The 26801-nt window shown below is 53.9% G+C and overlaps 1 protein-coding gene across 6 annotated transcripts in view; it reads left to right on the top strand.

Annotated features, from left to right (window-relative positions):
- LOC134341123 (antigen peptide transporter 1-like) overlaps nt 1-26801 on the top strand; it is a 44301-nt gene that overhangs the window by 3956 nt on the left and 13544 nt on the right. For 4 of the 6 annotated variants that reach the window (XM_063038892.1, XM_063038891.1, XM_063038895.1 and 1 more), the window contains exons 2-7: nt 3808-4329; nt 13759-13873; nt 16896-17026; nt 21238-21443; nt 24606-24803; nt 25736-25864. In XM_063038892.1, coding sequence (XP_062894962.1) covers nt 3831-4329; nt 13759-13873; nt 16896-17026; nt 21238-21443; nt 24606-24803; nt 25736-25864 — 1278 coding nt within the window. In that variant the 5' untranslated portion in view covers nt 3808-3830. Of the gene's footprint in view, nt 1-114; nt 294-3807; nt 4330-13758; nt 13874-16895; nt 17027-21237; nt 21444-24605; nt 24804-25735; nt 25865-26801 lie in introns of those variants that run through there. The other 2 variants (XM_063038894.1, XM_063038893.1) reach the window with 2 other exon arrangements.

Below are 26801 nucleotides of genomic sequence, written 5' to 3'. Positions count from 1 at the left end.
TGTGTTGGCTTTCGCTTTCCATTTCCCAGCCTCCACAGGCGGGGCCGAGCTCGGGGCTTCCCGGCAGAGAGTCCCCGAGCTGGGTCACTGTGCGGAGCAGGACTGAATCCCGAAGCGAAGCGAAGCGTCTGTCTGCACCGGGGAGACTCCCGTGGTCAGTGACCGGGAACCGGAGAACGGGAGGCCGGCGGGGCGCGCACGGGCCGGGCGGGAGGAGAGGGTCCGTAACGGGGCTGGACGTGCGGGTGTGTGGCCGCTGCTCCCAGTAGCTGTCCCTGAACTGCAGAAGAAAGGTCTTCCTTCCCCACCCCTCTCAATCCCTACCCACCTTCCACTCCTACAGCCTCCCCTTCCTCCCCTCTCCTCCCCCCTCCCCCTCCCCCCTCCCCCCTCCCCCCTCCCCCTCTCCCCCCTCTCCCCCCTCCCCTCTCCCCTCTCCCCTCTCCCCTCCCCCTCTCCCCTCTCCCCTCCCCCTCTCCCCTCTCCCCTCCCCCTCTCCCCTCTCCCCTCCCCTCCCCTCTCCCCTCCCCCTCCCCTCCCCCCTCCCCTCTCCCCTCTCCCCTCCCCCCTCCCCTCTCCCCTCCCCTCCCCTCTCCCCTCCCCTCTCCCCTCCCCTCCCCTCCCCTCTCCCCTCCCCCTCCCCTCTCCCCTCTCCCTCCCCCTCCCCTCCCCCTCCCCTCTCCCCTCCCCCTCCCCTCCCCCTCCCCTCTCCCCTCTCCCCTCCCCCCTCCCCTCTCCCCTCCCCTCCCCTCTCCCCTCCCCTCTCCCCTCCCCTCCCCTCCCCTCTCCCCTCCCCCTCCCCTCTCCCCTCTCTCCTCCCCCTCCCCTCCCCCCTCCCCCTCTCCCCTCCCCTCTCCCCTCCCCTCTCCCCTCCCCTCTCCCTCTCCCCCCCTCTCCCTCTCCCCCCTCTGCCCCTCTCCTCCTCCCCCTTCCCCCCTCCCCCCTCTCCCCCTCCCCCCTTCCCTCCCTCTCCCCTCCCCCTCTCCCCCTCCCCTCATCACCCCACTCATCCCGCTCTCCCTTTTCCACACTCTCCTCTCCTCCCTTACCTCTCCCACTCCCCATCCACTTCCCTCCATCTCCCCTCTCTCTATCTCCTTCTCACTCCTCTATCTTCATTTCCTCTCCTTATCGCCATCCCACCCCTCTCCCTGCCTCTCCTCCCCCTCCTTCTCCCACCCCTCTAATCGCCTCTCCCCCTCACCCCCTACCTCTCCCCCTCTCCCTCTCCCCTCCCCTCTCCCCCTCTCCCCCTCCCCTCTCCCCCTCTCCCCCTCCCCTCTCCCCCTCTCCCTCCTCCCCCCTCCCCTCTCCCCTCTCCCCCTCTCCCCATCTCCCTCCCCCTCCCCCTCTCCCCATCTCCCTCCCCCTCCCCCTCCCCCTCCTTCTCCCACCCCTCTCCCTGCCTCTCCCCCTCCCCCTCCTTCTCCCACCCCTCTCCCCGCCTCTCCCCCTCACCCCCACCCCCACCCCTCACCCCTCCCCTCTCCCCCCACCCCTCACCCCTCACCCCTCCCCTCTCCCCTCTTCCCCTCTCCCCCTCTCCTCCTCTCCCCCTCTCCTCCTCCCCCTCTTCCCCTCTCCCCTCCCCTCTCCTCCTCTCCCCCTCCCCTCTCCTCCTCTCCCCTCCCCTCTCCCTCTCTCCCTCCCCCTCCCCTACCCCTCTCCCCTGCCTCTCTTCTCCCCTCTCCTCCTCTCCCTCCCCCTCCCTTACTCCTCTCCCCTGCCTCTCTTCTCCCCTTCTCTTCCCTTTCCCCTCCCCCTTCCCCTTCCCCCTCCCTCCCCTCTCCCCCCATCCCCTCCCCTTCCCCCTTTCCCCTTCCACCTACCCCCATCCCCTCCCTTCATCTACCCCTCAACCCATCCCCCTCCCTTTCCTCTTCCTACCCTGCCCCTCCCTCTGCCCTTCACTCCCCTCTCCCTCTTCCCCCTCCCCCTTCCCCCTCCCCTTCCCCCTCCCCTTCCCCCTCCCCCTCCCCTTCCCCCTCCCCTTCCCCCTCTTCCGTCCTTCTCCTCCCTTTCCCCTCCCCCTCTCCCCCTCCCCTCTCCCTCCTCCCCTCTCCCTCTCTCCCCATCTCCCTCCCCCTCCCCCTCTCCCCATCTCCCTCCCCCTCCCCCTCTCCCCATCTCCCTCCCCCTCCCCATCACCCTCCCGCTCCCCCTCCCCTACCCATCTCCCTGCCTCTCCCCCTCCCCCTCCTTCTCCCACCCCTCTCCCCGCCTCTCCCCCCACCCCCCACCCCTCACCCCTCCCCTCTCCCCCCCACCCCTCACCCCTCCCCCCTTCCCCTCTTCCCCTCCCCTCTTCCCCTCCCCTCTTCCCCTCTCCCTCTTCCCCTCTCCCCTTCCCCTCCCCCTCCCCCTCCCCTCTCCCCCTCTCCCTCCCCCTCCCCTACCCCTCTCCCCTACCTCTCTTCTCCCCTCTCCTCCTCTCCCTCCCCCTCCCCTACTCCTCTCCCCTGCCTCTCTTCTCCCCTTCTCTTCCCTTTCCCCTCCCCCTCTTCCCCCCTTTCTCCCCATCCCCTCCCCCTCCCCCTTTCCTCTTCCCCTCTTTCCCCATCCCCTTCCCCTTCCACCTACCCGTCCCCTCCCTTCATCTACCCCTCAACCCATCCCCCTCCCTTTCCTCTTCCTACCCTGCCCCTCCCTCTGCCCTTCACTCCCCTCTCCCTCTTCCCCCTCCCCTTCCCCCTCCCCTTCCCCCTCCCCTTCCCCCTCCCCTTCCCCCTCCCCTTCCCCCTCCCCCTCCCCCTCCCCTTCCCCCTCCCCCTTCCCCTTCCCCCTCCCCTTCCCCCTCTTCCGTCCTTCTCCTCCCTTTCCCCTCCCCTCTTCCCCCTTTCTCCCCTCCCCCCTCTTCCCCCTTTCTCCCTTTCCCCTCCCCCTCTTCCCCTTTCCCCATCCCCCTCCCCCTCTCCTCCCCCTCCCCCTCTCCTCCCCTCTCCTCCCCTCCCCCACCTCCCCTCTCCCTCTTCTCCCCTTTCCCTCTTCTCTCCTTTCCCTCCTCCTTTCCCCCTCCTTCCCCCTCCCCATCCTTTCCCCCTCCACCTACCTGTCCCCTTCCTCCTCTCAACCCACCCCTCCCTTTCCTCTTCCTCTACCCGTCCCCTCCCTCTGCCCTTCACTCCCCTCTCCCTCCTTCCTTCTCCCCTCCCCCTCCCCTTACCCCTTCATCTCCCCTCCATCTATCTCCCTCTCCTATCTCCATCCTACTCCCTTCCTTCTCCCCGCTCCCGCTCTTCCCCTTCCCCCACTTCCCCCTTCACCCTTCCCCTCCCCTTCCCTCCCACTCTTCCCCTCCTCCTCCTCTTTCTTACCCTCCCAGCATTTCCCTCCTCCACCATCCGTCCTATCCACTCTCCTCTCCCCCTCCTCCACCCACACCCTCACCTCACAGCTTACAATTCCTCAACCTGCTGCACCTTCCCAATCCCACTCTTCCCTCTCCCCACCCACCCCTCCCTCCCCGTCCCCTCACCCCTTACCCTTCCTCTCTCCCCACCCCTTCGTCCATCTCTGCCTCATGCAGCCCTCTTCCTCACCCTCCTACCCTCCCCTATTCCCTCTCTCCACTCTCCTGATCCTCATCCCCCTCCCCTTCACTTTCCTACACCCTCCTCATCCCACCTCCCCTCCACACCGCTCTGCCCTCTCCTCTCCCCTCTCTCCCCCTCACCCCTGCTCCCCACTCTACCTCCACCTCCTCCCCCCTCCATTCCCCTCCTCCCCCACCTCTATGGACCGTGGGTCTGACTGTATTTCCGAACGTGATGTGTGTCTCTCTGTAACCTACGTGTCTCTGTATTTCAGGTGCCCGGGACTGGCTCCCAGCGATGGCGGTCCCCAGTGCCCTGCTGTGTTTGGCTGTGCTGGATGTGGCTCTGACCTGGGTCCTGAGCCCAGCCCTGCAGGTGTGGGGGGCCGAGCCCCTGCTGGAGCTCTGGGTGTGCTCGTTGCTGCGTCTGGGCCTGCTTTCTGCCTGTCTGCAGCCGGTGAGCTGTCTGCTGCCGGGGCTGATGTCTGGCCAGCTCCGAGACCTGCGCCTGGGGCTGGCCACGTGCTGCCTTCTGTTGCCGACCTACACCAGCCTGTTGGTGGCCATCGGCTGCCCCTGCCCCGAGCTCCTACACGGCCCCTGTACCACCCGTGTGCTGGCTCTCACTTACCTACTCACGGGACTGGGGTTCACCGTCAACCAGAGGTTCCTGCCGGAGGTCGGGGGTTCCCAGACGCCCGGCCAGACAGCCTCCCTCACCAGACTGGTATCTTGTCTGAGGCCTGACTCCAGCCGTTTCCTCTTCGTGGCCGTCTTCCTGGTCCTGTCATCGGCTGGTAAGTTGTGTCCATGAGCAGGGAGAAGTGGGACAGGGTGAGGGGTGTGGAGTAGAGTAGGGATGTGGTTCTATACTGGGAGGGGAAGAGATGTGTATTTAGGGTTGTATGGGAACGAGGGGTGAACGAGGTGTTTTGTAGTGACAGGGTTTAAATAGACAGTAATTCAGCACTGATACATGCCTATCGATGCCAACCAATGTGCCCACCCAGCCCGTCCCAATTTCCCAAGGACCACCCTTCCATGTACCTGCCCAAGTTCTTCCAAGTGATATCATTGCACTGGCTTCAACCAGTTCTAGCAGCTCATTTAAAATATTCACCACCCTCTGTAGGAAAAAGTTTCCCCTCACGTCTCTTCTACATTTACCCCCCTCACCCTAAACCTATGCTGCCTAGCTTCGGACTCCACTACCCTGGGAAAAAGACTGTGACCATCCACATTATCCGTGTCTCCCATAATCCTGTACATTCCTGTAAGGTCGCTCCTCGATCTCCCATGTTTCAGTGAATAAAGACCCAGTCTGACAAACCTTGCAACTGGCGTTGTCTTGTCCTGACAACATCCCTGGAAATCTTTTCTGCATTCTTTCCAGTTTAACCATGCTTTTCCTGCTACAAAGAAGTGACTAAAACCGTGCATAGTACTCTGAGGGTGACCTCACATCTGTAACTATCTGTGATACCATTTTCAAGCAGCTGCTTTGCCCTCGTACTCCTCAGTCCCTCTTTCTCCCTGGTTCCCCACCATCGATCGTGTAAATCCTTCGCTGATTTGACTTTCCAAAATGCATAATCTCACACTTATCTGTATTGAAATCAATATTCAAGTTTTATTTATCATACGTACATCGAATCATGCAGTGAAATTCGACATTTGTATTGACACCAACACACCCGTGGGTGTGCTGGGGCAGTCGACAAGTGTTGTCGCACTTTCTAGCACCAACAGAGCAGGCCCACAATGCCCAGCAGAGTAACACAGAACACAACAAACAACAAAACAACAACAGCAAAACAAGCCCCTGTTCCTCCCTCTCACCCACCCACACGTGCAGTCCTCTAACCCCAAGACAGTCGTTATGCCTCAGCCTCCAGCATCCAGCAGACCCGGATTCTGACTCGAATCTGCAAGCAGACGTGCAGACTTTGGGCCTTCGATAGCCTCATCTACCCACTTGCCAGAGCTTGGCCAACTTTCCCAACTGACCAAGATCACCCATAAGCTATGACTTCTTCACTATCAACACCACCACCTCATTCAGTTGTGGAGGATAATCTACCGTCATCAATGATGCCCTCACCCACATCTCCTCCATTTCCCGCACTTCAGCCCTCACCCCATCCTCCCGTCACCACAACAGGGACAGAGTTCCCCCCACCCCACCAGCCGCCGGATCCAGCACATTATCCTCTGCAACTTCCGCCACCTTAACAGGACCCCACCACTAAGCACATCTTTCCCTCTCCACCCCTCCCCGCTTTCCGCAGGGATCAGTCCCTCCACGACTCCCTTATCCACACGTCCCTCCCCACGGATCTCCCACCTGACACTTATCCCTGTAAACGCAAGTGCTACACCTGTCCCTACACCTCCTCTCTTGCCACCATTCAGGGCCCCAAACAGTCCTTCCAGGTGAGGCAACCCTTCACTTGTGAGTCTGTTGGGGTCATCTATTGCATCCGGTGCTCCCGGTGCGGCCTCCTCTACGTCGGTGAAACCTGACGCAGATCGGGGGACTGCTTCGTCGAGCACCTCCGCCAAAACAGGGAGGATCTCCCGGTAGCCACCCACTTCAATTCTGCTTCCCATTCCCATTCAGATATGTCCATACATGGTGTCCTCTACTGCCATGATGAGGCTAAACTCAGGTTGGAGGAGCAACACCTCATATACCGTCTAGGTAGTCTCCAGCCCCTTGGTATTGTTACGAGAATACACATAAAATTAAGATGTTTGCTGGCCTGGGCTAGCATCAGTGGCATCAGCAGTTGGTCTGCCACCTGCCCTCAGGGGAAGGAGAGATAAGGAACAATGGAGCAGCGTCTGGAGATGTGTCATGCAGGGATGTGGGAGAGAGAGCTGTCTGGAGCGGCTCCCCCCTTTGAACCCTGAAATGTTTGAAGTGATGGACAGGCGATACCCCAGCAGGGGGATAAAAAGGGACAGGTTCGCTAAGACAGACACACGCCACCCGAGGTAACGAGACCTTGGAAGCGGTGCGCCTCTCACGAGTGGGTGAGAAGTGCCAGACAACGACAAGGGTGGAAAGGTACGATCAGCGGGAACCCGGTGTGTGTCCGCCCTTGCCTGGGTGCCGGGTTCACTGCAGAGGATCGACCGCATCTGGAGGAGGGGTCACAGTCGGTGACCTCAGGTGACATCACCAAGGACCCGCCCAAAAGTTGCTCGTGAGCAATCTCGCTGGTCTGTGAGTGAAGCTGTGCTGAATGATGAGTTGTTCCTGTTCTCTCTGTCTCTCTTCCCCCACCTTGTCCATCGCCATGGCAACGATTACTGCGAACTGAACTACTAACTGGACTGAACTTTGAGTCATTTTGAAATTTGGTCATTTACCCCTAGACAACGATAGAGCTTGATTGATGCTGTTATCTTAATTCTGTGCACATGTGCGTTTATCATCGCTGAACTGTTGCATTTATTATCCTTTCGATTAATGTGTTGCTTGTTTCTTTAATAAAACTTTCTTAGTCCTAGTACTCCAGACTCCAACTGAGTGATCCATTTCTGCTGGTTTGGCAACCCAGTTACGGGGTACGTAACATAAGTGGGGTCTCGTCCGGGATTTTGAACGCTAAATTTGGGACGGAGTAAATTGATTGGGTTAAAATTCCCGAAAGAAAGAAAAGACAAACAGCAGAAATGGAGGTTGAGGAATTTATAAAGGCGCCGACCTTGGAGGCATTAGAGGATGCCAGGAAATCGGAATTGATAGCTGTGGCCAAACGGGTGAATCTTGCCAAGGTGAAGTCGACAATGAGGAGAGAGGAGATACACAGAGCTATTGTAGAGCACTATGTATCTAAAGGTGTGTTTCCCCAAGGTGAGCTGGGGGTGGTGTCTATTGAAAAACCTGCTGGAGACGCGGTACAGGTACAGCTTGAAAAACTGAGACTCGAGCACGAGTTCCGGGTACGGCAGTTAGAACACGAAGAGAAGCAGTTAGAAAGGCGGGAGAGAGAGAGAGAGTTAGAAAGGCAAGAGAGAGAGAAAGAGGTAGAAAGGCAAGAGAGAGAAAGACAGTTGGAGAGAGAGGAGAAACAGAGGGAAAGGGAATTTGAGCTGGAGAAGTTAAAGATAAGGGCTGAGCAGGGGCTCGTGCCGAACCAAGGTGGAGGGTTCCGGGCGACCCAGGAGGTTAGGCTGGTTCCCCCATTTGACGATACCGATGTGGATCGGTACTTTCTCCATTTCGAAAAAGTGGCTATAAGTCAGGACTGGCCGAGGGATAAGTGGGTTGTTTTACTTCAGAGTGTACTGAAAGGGAAAGCCCAACAAGCTTACTCCGCTTTATCCGCGGAAGATGCCCAGAGGTATGAGGTGGTGAAAGAGGCCATCCTCAGGATTTATGAGTTGGTCCCGGAGGCATACCGGCAGAGGTTCCGGAATGCGAGGAAGCGGTGGGACCGCACGTATTTGGAATTGGCTCGTGAGATGCAAACATATTGTGAGCGTTGGTGCGCCTCGAAAGGGGTAGAGGGGGATTATGACAGACTGCTGCAGCTGATTCTGATTGAGCATTTAAAGGTTGTGTCCCTGAGGGTATGAGACCCTACCTCGATGAGAAAGAGGCAGCCACGTTAGCCGCAACTGCTAAGTTAGCGGATGAGTATGCGTTGACGCATTAAATGAAGGTTGCCCCGAGTAAAGGCTACCAGAAGGGTAGTCAGGACGGCGGGGAGAGTCCACCGGAAAAGTCAGAAAGTAAGCCGGGGACTAGTGAAAAGGATAAGGTAGACCGGGAGCAGTCTGGTAGGAAGTCTCCTGGGGTCGTCTGTTATAATTGTGGGAAAGTCGGACACTTTGCGTCCAGGTGCTTTGCCCCAAGGAAGGAGACGGGGAAAGGAAAAGCGGAAATTTTGAATGGCTGTATCGAGCTGTTAAGCGAACCGCTAGGGAAGGACAGGTCTGAAAAAGTCCAGGAAGGGCGCGAGAGGTTTATCTCGGCCGGACTGGTGTCAGTGAAAAAGAGGTTAAAACCAGTTCCAGTGCGGATCTGGAGAGACACGGGAGCGTGTCAGTCACTAATACTGAAGAGTGTATTAGAGTTTAGCTCAGAGACCCAGACTGGGGAGGTAGAGGTCAAAGGTGTTGGGGAAGGGACAGAGTCAGTCCCTTTGCACCAGATACATTTACAGAGCAACCTGGTCTCTGGACTAGTCACGATCGGGGTGAGGTCCGAATTACCGATGAAAGACGTGGAAGTCTTGCTCGGTAATGACATCGCCGGAGGAATCGTGTTCCCAGTCGTGAGATTGACGGGTCAGCCTGCCAGCATGGAGGCCCCGCCCGCGATGGTGAATTTGGCTGAAACATTCCTGCCAACCTTGTATGAGACAGGGTGTAGTGAGATAAGAGGTAGTGAGGGAGCTGGGACGGACATAGCAGTAGCCAGGAAAGAATTTGTGCAGACGCAGGAGCGAGACAAGGGGCTGATGGTTTTTGCCGAGACCGCTCTCTCTGACACAGCCTTGACAAGCTATTGTGCGGATGAGGAAGTGCTAAGGAAGAAAGGGAAATCAAGGACAGTATCCGCAGATGAGGAGTGGGGGGTGGTGCAAAAGAGTTATGGGGATGAGGTTTTTAACATGGCCCACGAGGTACCCCCCGGTGGACATTTTGCGGTGCTGGAGGAAACAGTTGGTGGAATCATGAAAGAGAGTTACCGGCTGCCCAGGGGGAAAAATGTTATTGATCATGACCGACGCGAACTGAGACGGTCACCGGCTTTTGATATGCTAACAAACCTAGTCGGTGTTAGCGTGGACATCAATGAAGCTAGGGGCCCCTTGATAAGAGGAAAAAACCATTTTGAACAGATTAGGATGGGATCGGTCAGATGGGAGAAGGCTATTGTTTTGGCCAGGTCTACTGATAAGGTCTCTCCCTTAATCCCCGAACAAAGCGAATCTTTAGAAGGAGTAATTAAACGACTCGCACCTATGTGTTTGATTGTCCCGAGGAAATGCAAAGAACTGGGACGTTGGGTGATTGTGGTTACAATAGGGCAGCCAAGTAAACAACACCCATATTTTTCGAGTAATTCAGTGACTAAAGGGCTGATGAACACAGAGGTGTGTATTGGCAATTTAACACGGCTGTCTGAAGCCAGTTTGATAGTGAACCTTGAAAAAAATGAATTCGGCCACACGAGGGTCACTTACCTGGGAATTGTGGTGACACAGGGGCAGCTGGCAGCGATGCAAGCTACAGTGCAGGCTATCGCTGACCTCCCAACCCCGACAGACAAGAGGGCCCTCAGAAGGCTTTTGGAGATGGTGGGGTACTGCAGGAAGTTTTGCAATAACTCTGCGGTCAATACCCGTCCCCCTCCTACTAAGCCCTTGCGAGAGAAACCTAAGCCGGAATGGGACGACCCTTGTTGTTGTGGTCCAGGACAAAACCAAATGAGAGGTTACATTGGTCGCAATTCATCAATGTTTTTGGCCACTATGAAGTTTGCTGAGTTGGAGCCTGGTGTAAGGGATTATTAATAACACGTGTAAAAGGAACAGAAAATGTGATGACTGTCTGTCAAGGTGTGACAGCTTCAAACTCGCTGTGTTAGCCAAATGGCTGATAAAGATGTACATTGTGTATGTATCAAATAATGTAGTCATGTTTGTAATTTTTACCTCCCGGTAAAAATCCTTAAAGGGGGGAAGTGTTATGAGAATACACATAAAATTAAGATGTTTGCTGGCCTGGGCTAGCATCAGTGGCATCAGCAGTTGGTCTGCCACCTGCCCTCGGGAGGGAGAGATAAGGAACAATGGAGCAGCGTCTGGAGATGTGTAATGAAGGGACGTGGGAGAGAGAGCTGTCTGGAGCGGCTCCCCCCTTTGAACCCTGAACTGTTTGAAGTGATGGACAGGCGATACCCCAGCAGGGGGATAAAAAGGGACAGGTTCGCTAAGACAGACACACACGCCACCCGAGGTAACGAGACCCTGGAAGCGGTGCGCCTCTCACGAGTGGGTGAGAAGTGCCAGACAATGACAAGGGTGGAAAGGTACGATCAGCGGGAACCCGGTGTGTGTCCGCCCTTGCCTGGGTGCCGGGTTCACTGCAGAGGATCGACCGCATCTGGAGGAGGGGTCACAGTCGGTGACCTCAGGTGACATCACCAAGGACCCGCCCAAAAGTTGCTCGTGAGCAATCTCACTGGTCTGTGAGTGAAGCTGTGCTGAATGATGAGTTGTTCCTGTTCTCTCTCTCTCTCTCCCCCACCTTGTCCATCGCCATGGCAACGATTACTGCGAACTGAACTACAAACTGGACTGAACTTTGAGTCATTTTGAAATTGGTCATTTACCCCTAGACAACGATAGAGCTTGATTGATGCTGTTATCTTAATTCTGTGCACATGTGTGTTTATCATCACTGAACTGTTGCATTTATTATCCTTTCGATTAATGTGTTGCTTGTTTCTTTAATAAAACTTTCTTAGTCCTAGTACTCCAGACTCCAACTGAGTGATCCATTTCTGCTGGTTTGGCAACCCAGTTACGGGGTACGTAACAGTATGAACATAGAATTCTCCAACTTCCAGTAATTCCCTCCCCCTCCCTTCCCCTATCCCTATGTCACTCTGCCCCCTCCCCCAGCTGCCTATCACTTCTCTCATGGTTCCGCCTCCTTCTACTGCCCATTGTGTTTTCCCCTATTCCTTCTTCACCTTCCTGCTCATCACCTCCCTGCTTCCCCTCCCCCACCCCTTACTGGTTTTTCATCTGGAACCTACCAGCCTTCTCCTTCCCACCCTCCCCCCACCTTCTTTATAGGGCTTCTGCCCCTTCCCTCTACAGTCCTGACTAAGGGTTCCGGCCCGAAACGTCGACTGATCGTTTCCACGGATGCTGCCCGACCTGCTGAGTTCCTCCAGCGTGTTGTGAGTGTTGCTTTGACCCGAACATCTGCAGATTGTTTTGTGTTTACGACCTCATTGACCTCTTGCTTGGTGATGCATCAGCCGAGTAAACTTGTCATCTTTAAATCCATCACAGTCCTCTCCGCCAGCACCTCTCCCCACCCCATCACTTCTTCCCATCACACCACCCCACAACCTCTCCCCCAAAACCCCCTTGTCACTCTCCCCACCACCTCCCCCACCCCATCACTTCTTCCCATCATTGCACCCCACAACCTCTCCCCCAGTCACTCTCCCCATCACTTCCCCCACCCCATCACTTCTTCCCTTCACACCACCCCCCCATAACCTTTCCCCCTATCACTCTCCCCATCAGACCAATGTCTATCACTTCTCCCATCTGTCATCTCTGTCCCAGCATATTCACCCACCCCCACCCACTGTCACCTCTCCCCATTACTTACCCCTCCCTCTCCTGACCGTCCCCTCCCCAGATCAGTTGGAACTTTATTTCCATCTTTGCCTATGGTTTCCAGCCGTGAATCCACTGGTTCAGAACCCCTTCAAACCTTAACCTCCCCATTTCATCATTGTGTTTTCATGGGCTACTCCTCGTCCCAACCCTCCTGTGTCTGAGAACACGAGCAGACCTTTGGACCCAATCTGCCTGATGGGGGGGAGATGTGGTCTCAGTGGGTGGTGGGGGTGAGTGGTGTGTTGGTCTCTGATGTTGGGGTTACTGTGTGACTTCTAGAGAGGTGTTGTATCTGTCTTGGGGGTGCAGCCCCCTCAGTGTCTGTGAGACTGGTGTTGTTAGTCTCGGGAGGGATGTGTTGTTCTGCTGTGACTGGTCATTACTACACCCCCCGTCCCGACCACTGGATTCTGCATCTCAGATTCTTTGGGGGTGGAGGAGGTGGTAGGTGGGGTGTCTTGGACAGCTCTGACCAGTCACTGCCTGCATTCCCAGGGGAGATAGCCTATCTGCTCTGAAGGAGGGGAGTGGGGTCTCTCGGAACACTAACCCGTCACTATTCCCAGGGGAGATAGCCTATCTGTGCTCTAAACCAGCGGTCCCCAACCACCGGGCTGCAAAGCATGTGCTACCGGGCCACGAGGAAACGATATGGTTTGGCGATATGTGTCAGCTGCACCTTTCCTCATTCCCTATCACGCCCACTGTTGAGCTTGATCGCACGTGATGTCATTACGCAAGTGAGGTCATTACCCGCGCGTCATCCATGTCAGCGCGGGAAGGAGATCAACTCCTCGAGCTTGCAAATGACGGCGGGCTGAAAAGTATGTTTGACATAACATCTCTGCCGGCATTCTGGATCAAAGTCAAGGCTGAATATCCTGAGATAGTCAGGAAAGCACTGAAAACGTTGCTTCCATTTCCAACATATCTCGGCAATGAATGCAACGAGAACTAAATTGCGGAATAGACTGGACATAAGGAACCCCCTTCGAGTATCGCTGTCTCCCATCACCCCTCGATAGGACCCTGTTGTTGAAGGGAAACAAGCCCAGGGCTCCCACTGATTCAGCAATATTGGTGTGTTGCAATGATTTTATATGTTCATACAGGGAAGATATGTGCTGTGTGTTTAATATCCAAACGTTACTTAAAATGTTATGATGCTAGTGACTTATATAACCATATAACAATTACAGCATGGAAACAGGCGATCTCGGCCCTTCTAGTCCGTGCCGAACGCTACTCTCACCTAGTCCCACTGACCTGCACTCAGCCCATAACCCTCCATTCATTTCCTGTCCATATACCTGTCCAATTTTTCTTTAAATGATAATATCGAGCCTGCCTCTACCACTTCTACTGGAAGTTCTTTCAACACTTACTTCAAGCTCCCCTGATAATTGACTTAACACTATATTCATGCGAGGAAAATATGCGCTGTGTGTTTAATATTAAATTCGTTAGATAAACCCTTTTAGAAACGAAATTAAGTGTATTAGCCACTTATCACCTATATTCCAGTTGTGATTAACCCCCCTCGAACAGAATCACCAAAAACGATTTGTAGAAAAAAAATCGGCACATACACACATGCGCACTGGTGCCCGCGCAAGGCTTCATGGTCATTGTAGTCTTTCTCGGGGTAAACCCAACGTATTTGACTGCTACTCTTGTCCGTTGGCAACCCTACCACCCCCCCACCCCCCCCCCCCCGGTTGGCCGGTCCGCAAGAATATTGTCAATAATAAACGGTCTGCAGTGCAGAAAGGGTTGGGGACCCCTGCTCTAACGGGTGGGAATGTGGTCTCTCAGAACACTAACCAGTCACTGTATTCCCAGGGGAGATGGCCATTCCGTACTACTCCGGCCGGATGACTGACTGGGTGATGAACAAGGACAATCCATCGGCTTTCTCCAGCACCATCTTGGCGATGGCGGCCTTCACCATTGGCAGGTACCAGCGTGAGCGAGGAGCGGAGGATTAACGGCGTCCTACCTGGGGGGGGGGTAGGGATGGGGGTCTGCTGTCCTCACTTTGACAGTGAATGCCCAGTACGTTACAGGACACAGCCCAATAATTCCGATCACATGGACACTATAACCCCAGTGACCCCTGCTCATATCCAGTATCTGTAACCCCAGTGATCCCTGTCTCTCCCACAGTGTCTGTAACCAGTGACCCCAGTGACCCCTGTCCCACAGTGTCTGTAACCCCAGTGACCCCTGTCCCACAGTGTCTGTAACCAGTGACCCCTGTCCCACAGTGTCTGTAACCCCAGTGACCCCTGTCCCACAGTGTCTGTAACCCCAGTGACCCCTGTCCCACAGTGTCTGTAACCAGTGACCCCTGCTCCTGTCCCACAGTGTCTGTAACCAGTGACCCCTGTCCCACAGTGTCTGTAACCCCAGTGACCCCTGTCCCACAGTGTCTGTAACCCCAGTGACCCCTGTCCCACAGTGTCTGTAACCAGTGACCCCTGTCCCACAGTGTCTGTAACCCCAGTGACCCCTGTCCCACAGTGTCTGTAACCCCAGTGACCCCTGTCCCACAGTGTCTGTAACCCCAGTGACCCCTGTCCCACAGTGTCTGTAACCAGTGACCCCTGTCTCAGTGTCTGTAACCCCAGTGACCCCTGTCCCACAGTGTCTGTAACCCCAGTGACCCCTGCTCCTGTCCCACAGTGTCTGTAACCCCAGTGACCCCTGTCCCACAGTGTCTGTAACCCCAGTGACCCCTGTCCCACAGTGTCTGTAACCAGTGACCCCTGTCCCACAGTGTCTGTAACCCCAGTGACCCCTGTCCCACAGTGTCTGTAACCCCAGTGACCCCTGTCCCACAGTGTCTGTAACCCCAGTGACCCCTGTCCCACAGTGTCTGTAACCCCAGTGACCCCTGTCCCACAGTGTCTGTAACCCCAGTGACCCCTGTCCCACAGTGTCTGTAACCCCAGTGACCCCTGTCCCACAGTGTCTGTAACCAGTGACCCCTGTCCCACAGTGTCTGTAACCCCAGTGACCCCTGTCCCACAGTGTCTGTAACCCCAGTGACCCCTGTCCCACAGTGTCTGTAACCAGTGACCCCTGTCCCACAGTGTCTGTAACCAGTGACCCCTGTCCCACAGTGTCTGTAACCCCAGTGACCCCTGTCCCACAGTGTCTGTAACCCCAGTGACCCCTGTCCCACAGTGTCTGTAACCCCAGTGACCCCTGTCCTGTCCCACAGTGTCTGTAACCAGTGACCCCTGCTCCTGTCCCACAGTGTCTGTAACCAGTGACCCCTGTCCCACAGTGTCTGTAACCCCAGTGACCCCTGTCCCACAGTGTCTGTAACCCCAGTGACCCCTGTCCCACAGTGTCTGTAACCCCAGTGACCCCTGTCCCACAGTGTCTGTAACCCCAGTGACCCCTGCTCCTGTCCCACAGTGTCTGTAACCAGTGACCCCTGTCTCAGTGTCTGTAACCCCAGTGACCCCTGTCCCACAGTGTCTGTAACCCCAGTGACCCCTGTCCCACAGTGTCTGTAACCAGTGACCCCTGTCCCACAGTGTCTGTAACCCCAGTGACCCCTGTCCCACAGTGTCTGTAACCAGTGACCCCTGTCTCAGTGTCTGTAACCCCAGTGACCCCTGTCCCACAGTGTCTGTAACCCCAGTGACCCCTGTCCCACAGTGTCTGTAACCCCAGTGACCCCTGTCCCACAGTGTCTGTAACCCCAGTGACCCCTGCTCCTGTCCCACAGTGTCTGTAACCCCAGTGACCCCTGTCCCACAGTGTCTGTAACCCCAGTGACCCCTGCTCCTGTCCCACAGTGTCTGTAACCCCAGTGACCCCTGTCCCACAGTGTCTGTAACCCCAGTGACCCCTGTCCCACAGTGTCTGTAACCAGTGACCCCTGTCCCACAGTGTCTGTAACCCCAGTGACCCCTGTCCCACAGTGTCTGTAACCCCAGTGACCCCTGTCCCACAGTGTCTGTAACCCCAGTGACCCCTGTCCCACAGTGTCTGTAACCCCAGTGACCCCTGCTCCTGTCCCACAGTGTCTGTAACCCCAGTGACCCCTGTCCCACAGTGTCTGTAACCCCAGTGACCCCTGTCCCACAATTGTCAGTCACCCACTGAGCTCTGCTCCTGTCCCACAGTGTCTGTAACCCCAGTGACCCCTGTCCCACAGTGTCTGTAACCCCAGTGACCCCTGTCCCACAGTGTCTGTAACCCCAGTGACCCCTGTCCCACAATTGTCAGTCACCCCAGTGACCCCTGTCCCACAGTGTCTGTAACCCCAGTGACCCCTGTCCCACAGTGTCTGTAACCCCAGTGACCCCTGTCCCACAGTGTCTGTAACCCCAGTGACCCCTGTCCCACAGTGTCTGTAACCCCAGTGACCCCTGTCCCACAGTGTCTGTAACCCCAGTGACCCCTGTCCCACAGTGTCTGTAACCCCAGTGACCCCTGTCCCACAGTGTCTGTAACCCCAGTGACTCCTGTCCCACAGTGTCTGTAACCCCAGTGACCCCTGTCCCACAGTGTCTGTAACCCCAGTGACCCCTGTCTCAGTGTCTGTAACCCCAGTGACCCCTGTCCCACAGTGTCTGTAACCCCAGTGACCCCTGTCCCACAGTGTCTGTAACCCCAGTGACCCCTGTCCCACAGTGTCTGTAACCCCAGTGACCCCTGTCCCACAGTGTCTGTAACCCCAGTGACCCCTGTCCCACAGTGTCTGTAACCCCAGTGACCCCTGTCCCACAGTGTCTGTAACCCCAGTGACCCCTGTCCCACAGTGTCTGTAACCCCAGTGACCCCTGTCCCACAATTGTCTGTAACCCCAGTGACCCCTGTCCCACAGTGTCTGTAACCCCAGTGACCCCTGTCCCACAGTGTCTGTAACCCCAGTGACCCCTGTCTCAGTGTCTGTAACCCCAGTGACCCCTGTCCCACAATTGTCAGTCACCCACTGAGCTCTGCTCCTTTGTACACAGTGCTGTTTCAGAGTGTATTTGCGACTGTATCTACAACGCTACAATGACAGGAATTCACACCAGGATTCAGGGCTCCGTGTTTAGATCTGTCGTGCAGCAGGAGATCGCATTCTTCGACACTCAGCACACAGGTACAGTGCACCGTCATTCCCAGTGGCAGCAGGGTGTAAAGGGACAGAGTGAGTCGGAGAGGGAGGAGAAATTCCACTGATATTCTGTCGTTCATCTGAGAGAGGGTGAGAGGCAGAGCGGGGGATTGAGACAACAGGCTCCTCAGTGTGGGGATTACAGAAGAGGAAAGATACTGTTTACAGTAGTTGTGTGTGACAGTGGAAATGTGATAGAGAGAGAGAGAGTGCGGGAGGGAGCGATGCGGAGAGAGAGAGACAGAGGGAAGGTGGGTTGCGAGAGGAAGAGGTAGAGATTGAAGATAAAACCAGATTATGAAAAACTGTAGAACAGATGAGATGGAAATATTAAAAAATCTGGACTATGCAAGAGATATGCTTAGGCATTTTACATCAACCACATTGTTTAGGTCTGGAGTGGCTTTAACTCAAATGGTATATTTAATCCTGAAGCAATTGCAAAAATGTGGTATTTTTGTGATTATCATTAGCTGTTCCTGGATGTTCACTGAGTTTAAATCCTAAACCTCCGGTAGGACATAAACTCTGATATCAGGACTGATTTTCCAAACCCCTGACTGATTAATCAAGTAATTGAATCAAAGTTCAAAGAACATATATGTTACGATACACAATCTGAGATTCATTTTTTTTGCAGACATTCCAGTAAATACAAAAAACACAATAGAATCAATGAAAAATCGCCCCAACAGGATGGACAAACAGTCAATATGCAAAAGACGACAAATTGTCCATATACAAAATGGAAAAAAAAGAAATAATAATAAATAAATAAGCAATAAATATCAAGAACATGAGACGAAGAGTCCTTGAAAGAGAGTCCATAGTTTGGGAGAACATTTCAGTGATGGAGTGAGTGCAGATGAGTGAAGTTAGTCCCTCTGGTTCAGGAGCCTGATGGTTGAGGGTTAGTAATTATTTCTGAACCTGGTGGTGTGGGACCTGAGGCTCCTGTACCTTCATCCTGATGACAGCATTGAGAAGAGAGCATGGCCTGGGTGGTGGGGGTCCCTGATGATGGATGCTGCTTTCCTGTGACAACGCTCCCATGTCGATGTGATCCATGGTGGGGAGGGCTTTACCCGGGAGGAAGAGGGTGTATTCACTACTTTTTGTTGGCTTTTCCATTCAAGGGTATTGGTGCTTCCATACCAGGCCGTGTTGCAACTCGTCAATGTACTCTCCAACACACATGTCTAGAAGTTTGTCATGGTTTTAGATGTCATGCCAAATCCTCGCAAAGTTCTAAGGAAGTAGAGGTGCTGCCGTGCTTCCTTCGTAATGGCACTTACACACTGGACCCAGGACAGGTCCTCTGAAATGATAACACTGTGATCCTCCTATGAGGACTGGCTCATGGACCTCCAGCTTCCTCCTCCTGAAGTCAATAATCAGTTCTTTGGTCTTACTGACATTGAGTGAGAGGTTATTGTTGTGATTCAGCCAGATTTTCATTCTCCATCCTGTATGCTGATTGATCACCACCTTTGATTCAGCCAGTGACAGTGGTGTCATCAGCAAATTTGAATATGGCATTGGAGCTTTGCTTAGCCTCACAGTCATAAGTGTAAAGTGAGTAGATCAGGGGCTAAGCACACAGCCCTGTGGTGCACCTGTGATGATGGAGATTGTGCAGGAGATGTTTTTGCCAATCTGAACTGACTGGAGTCTGTAAGTGAGAAAATCGAGGATCCTGTTACACAAGGAAGGATTGAGGTGAAGGTCTTGAAGCTTATGGGTTAGTTTCTGACACCTCCCTCACCTTTCTCGATCTCTGGAGACAAAGTGTTGACTGATGTCTTTTATAAATTACCAATTTCCACGGTTATCTTGACTACAACTCTTCCCACCCTGTCTCCTGTGAAAGCGCCATTCCCTTTTCTCAGTTCCTTTGTCTCCACTGCATTGGTTCCCAGGATGAGGCTTTCCTTTCCAGGATATCAGAGATGCCCTCCTTCTTCAAAGTCGAGGGTTTTCCTTCCTCCATATTTGATGCTGTCCTCACCCGCATCTCTTCCATTCCCTGAAGGTCTTCGCTCACCCCATCTTCCCTCCTCCCTAACAGAGATAGAATTCCTCTTGTCCTTCCCTACCATCCCGTGAGCCACCGCATCCAACATATCATTCTCCACAACTTCCGCCACTTTCAAAGGGATCCTACCACCAAACAAATCTTTACCTCGCCCACTCTCTCTGCTTTCAGTGGGGATCATTCCTTCTCCATTCATCCCTCCCCATTAATCTTCCTCCTTGCACTTATTTCTGCGTGACCAAAGTGCTACACCTGCCCATTTACCTCTTCCCTCACCTCCATTCAGGGCCCCAAACCGTCCTTCCAGGTGAGGCAACACTTCACTTGCAAATCTGCTGGGGTCATCTGTTGTGTCTGGTGCTCCTGACACAATACAACCTCACCCATCATAAATTGGAGGACAACTTCGTCGAGCACCCCCACTCCATCCACCGAAAGACAACTTCCTGGTGGCCAAAGACTTTAATTCCAATTTCCTGGAGCCCATGGCCTCCTCTTGTGTCACAATAAGGCCACCTCAGGGTGGAGGAGCAACACCTTGTATTCCGTCTGGGTAGCCTCCAACCTGATGGCGTGAACATCAATTTCTCCTTCCAGTAAAAATAAGTTCCTTCCTCTCCCCTCATCACAGGTAGTAATATTCTTCTACTCTGGCCCCTTACCTCTTTTCACCTAACTATGACCTCCCCCTGGGTCCACTCCTCCTTCCCTTTCTCCTATGGTCCATTCTCTCCTTTCAGATTCCTTCCTCTCCAGCCCTTTATCTTTCTTGCCCACTTGGCTTCACCTGTCACCTGATAGCTATCCTCCCCTGCCCCCACCTTTTCATTCTGTCATCTTCCCCCTTCCTTTTCCATCCTGAAGGCTGGAAACGTTGACATCATTTCTGTAGATGCTGCCTGACCTGCTGAGTTCCTCCAGCATTTTGTCCATGTTGCTGTGGATTACCAGCGTCTGCAGAATCTGTTGTGTTAAGTTTTGCGGGGATGATACTATTGAATACCGAGCTGTAGTCAGTGAAAAACATCCTGATGTATATATCTTCACTGTCCAGATGTTGACAGTGTTTCTGACAGATTGTACTGGAAGCTGATCATGTGGAGAAAGAATCATTTCTCCATGTTTACTCTGAGTTCTTGAGACAGTGAAGATGTGGATTAGATCAGGATTTGTATACAGACCTGTCCGGGACCCCAGTACATAGGATACAGGCCTGGGGAGATCTGTTCTAGAGAGATGGGTTTAGGACCCAGGATCTAGAATCCAGGAGATGTGTTGTAAAATAAGGGGTCCAGGGCTGTAGACCCAGGAAATGTCCTTCTGTAGAGGGAGAGGCTCAGAACCGGGGACCCAGGGATCTCCTGTTAGAAGAGTGTCAGGATGTCAGGATCCCAGACCCCAGGAATTCTCTTACTGTTGAGTGAGTGATCCTAAACCATAGAAGAGAGAGGTGCTCAGAATCCCTTGAGATCTCCTGTAGAGTGTGGGACCCAGGACCCTAGGAGATCTCCTGTAGACTATAAGACCCAGGAACCCATGAGATCTCCTGTAGACTGTGGGACCCAGGATCCCATGAGATCTCCTATAGAGAGTGGAACCGAGGACCCCATGAGATCTCCTGTAGAGTGTGGGACCCATGATCTCATGAGATCTGTAGACCGTGGGACCTAGGATCTCATGAGATCTCCTGTAGAGTGTGGAACCCAGGACCCCATGAGAACACTTGTAGAAATTGGAACCACAACACCATGAGATCTCCTGTAGACTGTGGGACCCAGGATCTCATGAGATCTCCTGTAGACTGTGGGACCCAGGATCTCATGAGATCTCCTGTAGACTGTGGAACCGAGGACCCCATGAGATCTCCTGTAGACTGTGGGACCCAGGATCTCATGTGATCTCCTGTAGACTGTGGGACCCAGGACCCCATGAGATCTTCTGTATGCTCTGGGGCCCAGGACCCTATGAGATCTCCTGTAGACTGTGGGACCCAGGACCCTATGAGATCTCCTGTAGAGTGTGGGACCCAGGACCCCATGACATCTCCTGAAGAAATTGGGACACAGAACCCCAGGAAATCTCTTGTGTAGAGAGGGTTTCAGAACCCCAGGAGATCTCCTGTTATTGACAGTTTTGATGAAACCTCTGTCTCTATTGCCAGGGAACATCACATCCCGCATCACCACAGACACGAACACGATGAGCGACTCGCTGTCGCAACAGCTGAGCCTGCTGATGTGGTACCTGATGAGGGTCACGTGTCTCCTGGCCTTCATGCTCAGCCTGTCCTTCAAACTATCCCTCTTCACCCTGGCTTTGATTCCATTCATCATCATCGTCCCTGAGTTCTTCGCCCATTTCTACCAGGTAGGTTCATCATTGCATTTCACCCCATCGGTTCTTTCCCACCCCTGATCCTTATTCCTGTCCCACGTTGTCCAGCATCAGTCTCCTCAACCATATCACACAGAACACTACAGCACAGGGACCAGCCGGCCTTTTGGCCCACAAGTCTGCCGACCACGATGCCAAGTTAAGCTGATCCCATCTGCCTGTATGGTCTATATCCATCTTGTGAATGTATCGTAATGCCTCTTAAACATTGCTATTATATCCACTTCCAACACTTCCCCTGGTAGTGCATTCTAGGCACCTACCATTCTCTGTAGAAACAACCTTGCCTTGTAAACGTGCTTTGAATTTCCCCCCCCCACTGTAAATCTATGCCCTTATTATTTGACATATCCATCTCGGGGGGGGGGGCGCGAAACAACCCTGTCTGTGCTTCTCATAACTTTATATACTCAGCTAGGGTAGTCTAGGGATGGCAATCAAAGTTTGTCCAAACTTTCCTTGTAGCTAATACTTTCCAGTCGAGGGAAAGTCCTGCTGAACCTTTTCAGCACCTTCTCCAAAGCCTGCACTGTGAAGCAGTGACCAGACTGCGCACAATAATCCAAATGTGGCCTAAGCAAAGTTTCATGTAGCTGTAACACAACTTACTGACTCTTATACTCAACATCCTGACTGAGGAAGAGAATATGCTGTGTGTCTATCCACTTGCTTTGTCACTATTCGGGGAGCTATGGACGTGGACCCCAGGATTCCTCTGTGTATCAGTGCTGTCAAGGGTCCTGCCATTCACTGTGTATTTTCCTCTCAAAGTGCAACACCTCGTACTTCGATTAAACTCCATCTGCCGTTTCTCTGTCAGTATTTCCAAGAGATCCATATCCCGCTGAATCCTTTTGAATACAATCCACCAAGTTTCCTGGATCCCATATGCCTTAATCTTTTGTATCAGCCAACCATGTGGTACCTTGTCAAAAACTTCACTAATCATCTTTATCATCTCTGAAAACGTAATCGTTTGTAAAATATGAACCACCCCCCCACACACAAAGCCATGCAAAGTTTTTGCTTTATCTGATGAGAGTAGATCTTGTCACTAAGAATTATCTCCAATATGTTTCCTTTCACAGATGTAAGCCCCACAGCCCACAATGTCCTGCTTTGTCTCTTTTGCCCTTCTTAAACAAAAGAACAACATTGGCTCTTCTCCATTCTCTGGGGTCTCACATGTCACTGGAGAGGATACAAAGATCTCTCTCATCAGTCATCTTGCTTCCCATCAGCCCTGGGGACTTGACCAGCTTAATGTCCTTTGAGAGCCCCGACACTGCATCCTTGTTGAGATCAACGTCCCCCAGAATGATCTTCTATTTCCATCCAGCATTCCCAATGGGCTTCCTCCCACTGGCCAGTCCACATTCTTCCAAACATTTCCAATCCCCAGTTCAGTGAGGCATTTCCCATTCCTTAATCCCTGGATGTTTTAAAGAGAGAGTGGGAGAGTGAGGATCTCAATTCATCTGGAGGTGTGTAGGGCTGAGGATGTCCTTGTAATCACGGCAGGAGTTTAGAAATGGGGAGAAACTGGAGCAGCAGGGAATCTCACGTGGTCACAGGGAGAATGACAGACAGCACCAGAGGCTGGAACTAAACCTGGGTCTCTGGAGGCTGTGAGGCAGTGATACGATCTACAACATGACTCGATCCCCTGTAGGATCAGTCTGGAACACCACTCTACTCCCTGTAGGATCAGTCTGGAACACCACTCTGCTCCCTGTAGGATCAGCCTGGAACACCAGTCTACTCCCTGTGGGATCAGTCTGGAACACCACTCTACTCCCTGTGGGATCAGTCTGGAACACCACTCTACTCCCTGTGGGATCAGTCTGGAACACCACTCTCCTCCCTGTAGGATCTGTCTGGAACACCACTCTACTCCCTGTGGGATCAATCTAGAACACCATTCTGCTCCCTGTAGGATCAGTCTAGAACACCACTCTACACCTATTTAGCGGGATCTCTCTTTGTAATTTGACCCTTTGGAGACAAGATATCACACAGGTAATTAAGAATTCCCCAGTGGGAACATAGACCTGCAGATGCTGGAGGGTGAAATAAAAGCTGAAGAGGCTGGAAACACTCATCTGGTTGGGCAGCAAGGAGACATTGAAGGGACATGATGTGGAAAGCAGCCTCCCCCGCCCCCCCCCCCCACTATACTGACTGACCCTCACAGAGCTGGACCTGCCTGCCCAGGTTTATTGTGGAGACCTCTCCAACCCTGGACTCTGGACTCCTCTTGTGTGGCTGCACCACATCTGACTACTCCCTGACCCTGGACTCTCCATGTGCTCATTCTCCTTGGCCTTGGGATCTTGTTGTGCTGGACCACCCTGACGCTGGGCTCTTCCTGTGCCAGGTCCTCTCTGACAGTGGAATCTCGCTGTGTTGGGCCTCCCTGACACTGGGACTTCCTGTTCCGGGTCTTCCCTGACCATGGGACTTCCTGTGACAAGTCTTCACTGACCATGGGATCTTGCTGTGCCGGACCACCCTGACACTGGGATCTTCCTGTGCCGGAGCACCCTGACGCTGGGATCTTGCTGTGCCAGGACCTTCCTGACCATTGAACTTCCTGTGACAGGTCCTCACTGACCATGGGATCTTGCTGTGCTGGACTACCCTGACACTGGGATCTTGCTGTACCAGGTCTTCCCTGACCATGGGACTTCCTGTGACAGATCCTCACTGACAGTGTGACCTTGTTGTGCCGGACCACCCTGACACTGGGATCTTCCTGTTCCGGGTCCTCCCTGACATTGGGATCTTGCTGTTCCGGACCACCCTGACACTGGGATCTTGCTGTGCCGGACCACCCTGACACTGGGACTTCCTGTTCCGGGTCCTCCCTGACACTGGGATCTTGTTGTGCCGGACCACCCTGACACTGGGATCTTGCTGTGCCGGACCACCCTGACACTGGGATCTTGTTGTGCCGGACCACCCTGACACTGGGATCTTGCTGTGCCGGACCACCCTGACACTGGGACTTCCTGTTCCGGGTTCTCCCTGACACTGGGACTTCCTGTTCCGGGTTCTCCCTGACACTGACTCTCCCTCTGCCAGGCTCTGACTGAGCCCAGGCCTCCCTGACTGTGAGATATTCCTGTATGACAGAACCTGTCGGCTGACGTCCAGGCGTCTCTGGCCAAAGCCAATGACGTGGCGATGGAGACGTTCTCCTCCATGAAGACAGTGCGCAGCTTCGCCAACGAGGATGGAGAGTGCCGACGATACGGAGAGCGATTGAATAACACCTTCCAGCTGAACAAGAGGGAGGCCTTGTTCTACGCCATCTACATGTGGACCAACAGTGTAAGCCTCACTCTCTCCCTTCCCCCACGGGAACCAGGCCAATACCCCTGGGAGGGCAGTTGTCACTTCTTCTCTCCACCCAGGGGTGGGTCTCAGTGACTGGGTGGGGAAGGGGTCTGACTGTAACAGTGTGAGGAGAGGGGATGGAGTCAGATGGTTTGCTGGTGGGGACGGTGGATGGTGAGATGGAGGAAGACGAGTGGGTGACCTTCGCACCGAGGAGGTGAGGGTGGGTCCTTGGGCTAAAAGAGGCTGAGGTTTCTACTCCTGGATCTCTCGGTGAAGAGAGACCAGCTTGGAAACTCAGGTCATGGTGCTGCCCAAATGGAAGTAGTGAATGGGGTGTGGTAGTGTCTGGCCGTCTACGATGTATGTCTGCTTCTGGGGGATTTTCCAGTCAGTCTGGTGTGTCTGCTCTTGCTGGTGTGAGGGGTCTGTCTCCCAGGGGATGCTGTTTGTCTCTTGGGTGGCTGGATGTCTCTCAGAATTGGCTGCGTGTCTCCAAGGGAGTGCGACTTTCTGTCTGTCTTGGGAGTGGGGGCAATTCTGTCTGTGTTGAGGGGGTCTGTCAAGGGTTACGTCTGTAGTGAGTATCTCTCTCTCTGGGTGGGTATCTGTCTTTTAGGTATGTCTGTCTGGGGGGAGCAGCACTATTTGTTGTGGGTGGTCTGTCTCTGTTGGGTGTCTCTCTTCAGCAGATTCCTCTGTGTCTGGGGTGGATGTCTGGGATTGTTATCTGTCTCTGGGGTGAGTGTCTGCCTGTCAGGGTGGATGTCTGTGTCTGGGGTGGATGTCTGGATGGGTTTCTGTCTGTCGGGGTGAATGTCTGCCTGTCAGGGTGGATGTCTGCATCTGGGGTGGATGTCTGGATGGGTATCTCTCTCTGGGGGTTATTGCCATTTTCTCATGGGACCCCGCCTCTTCCTTTGCAGCTCTCCGGCCTGTTACTGAAGGTCAGCATCTTGTTCTACGGGGGATCGCTCGTGACAGACGGCAGTGTGACGAGCGGTGGTCTTGTCTCCTTCATCCTCTATCAACTGCAGTTTACCTCGGCCATTGAGGTAAGTGGCAGGGACACAGTCAGTTCCTTATCACAGACGGCCAGACACCCACCCTCCTCAGACCCAGACAGCTAAACATCCCAGCGACCAGACAGCAGTCAATCAAATAATCTTCCTGACATTCAGACACCTGGATCTCAGCACCAGATCCTTCCTCTCTGCTTCACTTTCTGTCCAACCACCACGGATCAGTGTCCGGGCCGGCATCAGAGACCCGAGTTTGATGCTGTCTGTGTGGAGTTTGCATGTTCTCCTTGTGACTGTATGGGTTCTCCTTGGGTGCCCGTTTCCTCTCACATCCCAATGACTGGGAGGTAATTTCCCCCCTCCCTAGTGTGTGGGTGAGCGATGGGGCGGGGGGGGGCCATTGGACTTGGTTCTATTGTCACGAGTACCAAGGAGCAGTGAAAAGCTTTAGTCTGAATGTCATCCAGGCGGATCGTGCCGTACATAATTAATCTGGGGAAAGTTGCTGGGAACGTGGCCAGGAACACGACTGGCGTAAATGGCGGCTGACGATGGGCACAGACTGAAGCCTGTCTCTGTATAGTGTGATTCTGTGACTACGATGAGAGGAGGTGGAGGAGCTCAGGGTCTGGCGCCGGGCAAATAACAACTTCCTCGTTATCAGCGACCCAAGAAATAGGAGCAGGAGTTGGCCATTCGGCCCATCGAGCCTGCCCCGCCATTCAATTAGATCACGGCTGATCTGTCCATAAACTCAGCTCCATCCACCTGCCTTTTCCGCATAACCCTTAATTCCCCTAAATTTCCCCTAACACAACGATAGTTTTTCACTTCAGGAGAACCTGCACCACTCACACACCTCTTCACATCAGTGGCAGAGCAGTGGAAACTACGAGCAGTTTCAAACTCCTGGGAGAGCACATCCCACACAACCTCTCATGGGTCCCAAACATATCCTCCACAGTCACCA

Source organism: Mobula hypostoma (genome assembly GCF_963921235.1).
Source record: "Mobula hypostoma chromosome 5 unlocalized genomic scaffold, sMobHyp1.1 SUPER_5_unloc_3, whole genome shotgun sequence".
Taxonomy (NCBI): domain Eukaryota; kingdom Metazoa; phylum Chordata; class Chondrichthyes; order Myliobatiformes; family Myliobatidae; genus Mobula; species Mobula hypostoma.
This window is presented reverse-complemented; position numbering and strand designations above follow the sequence as displayed.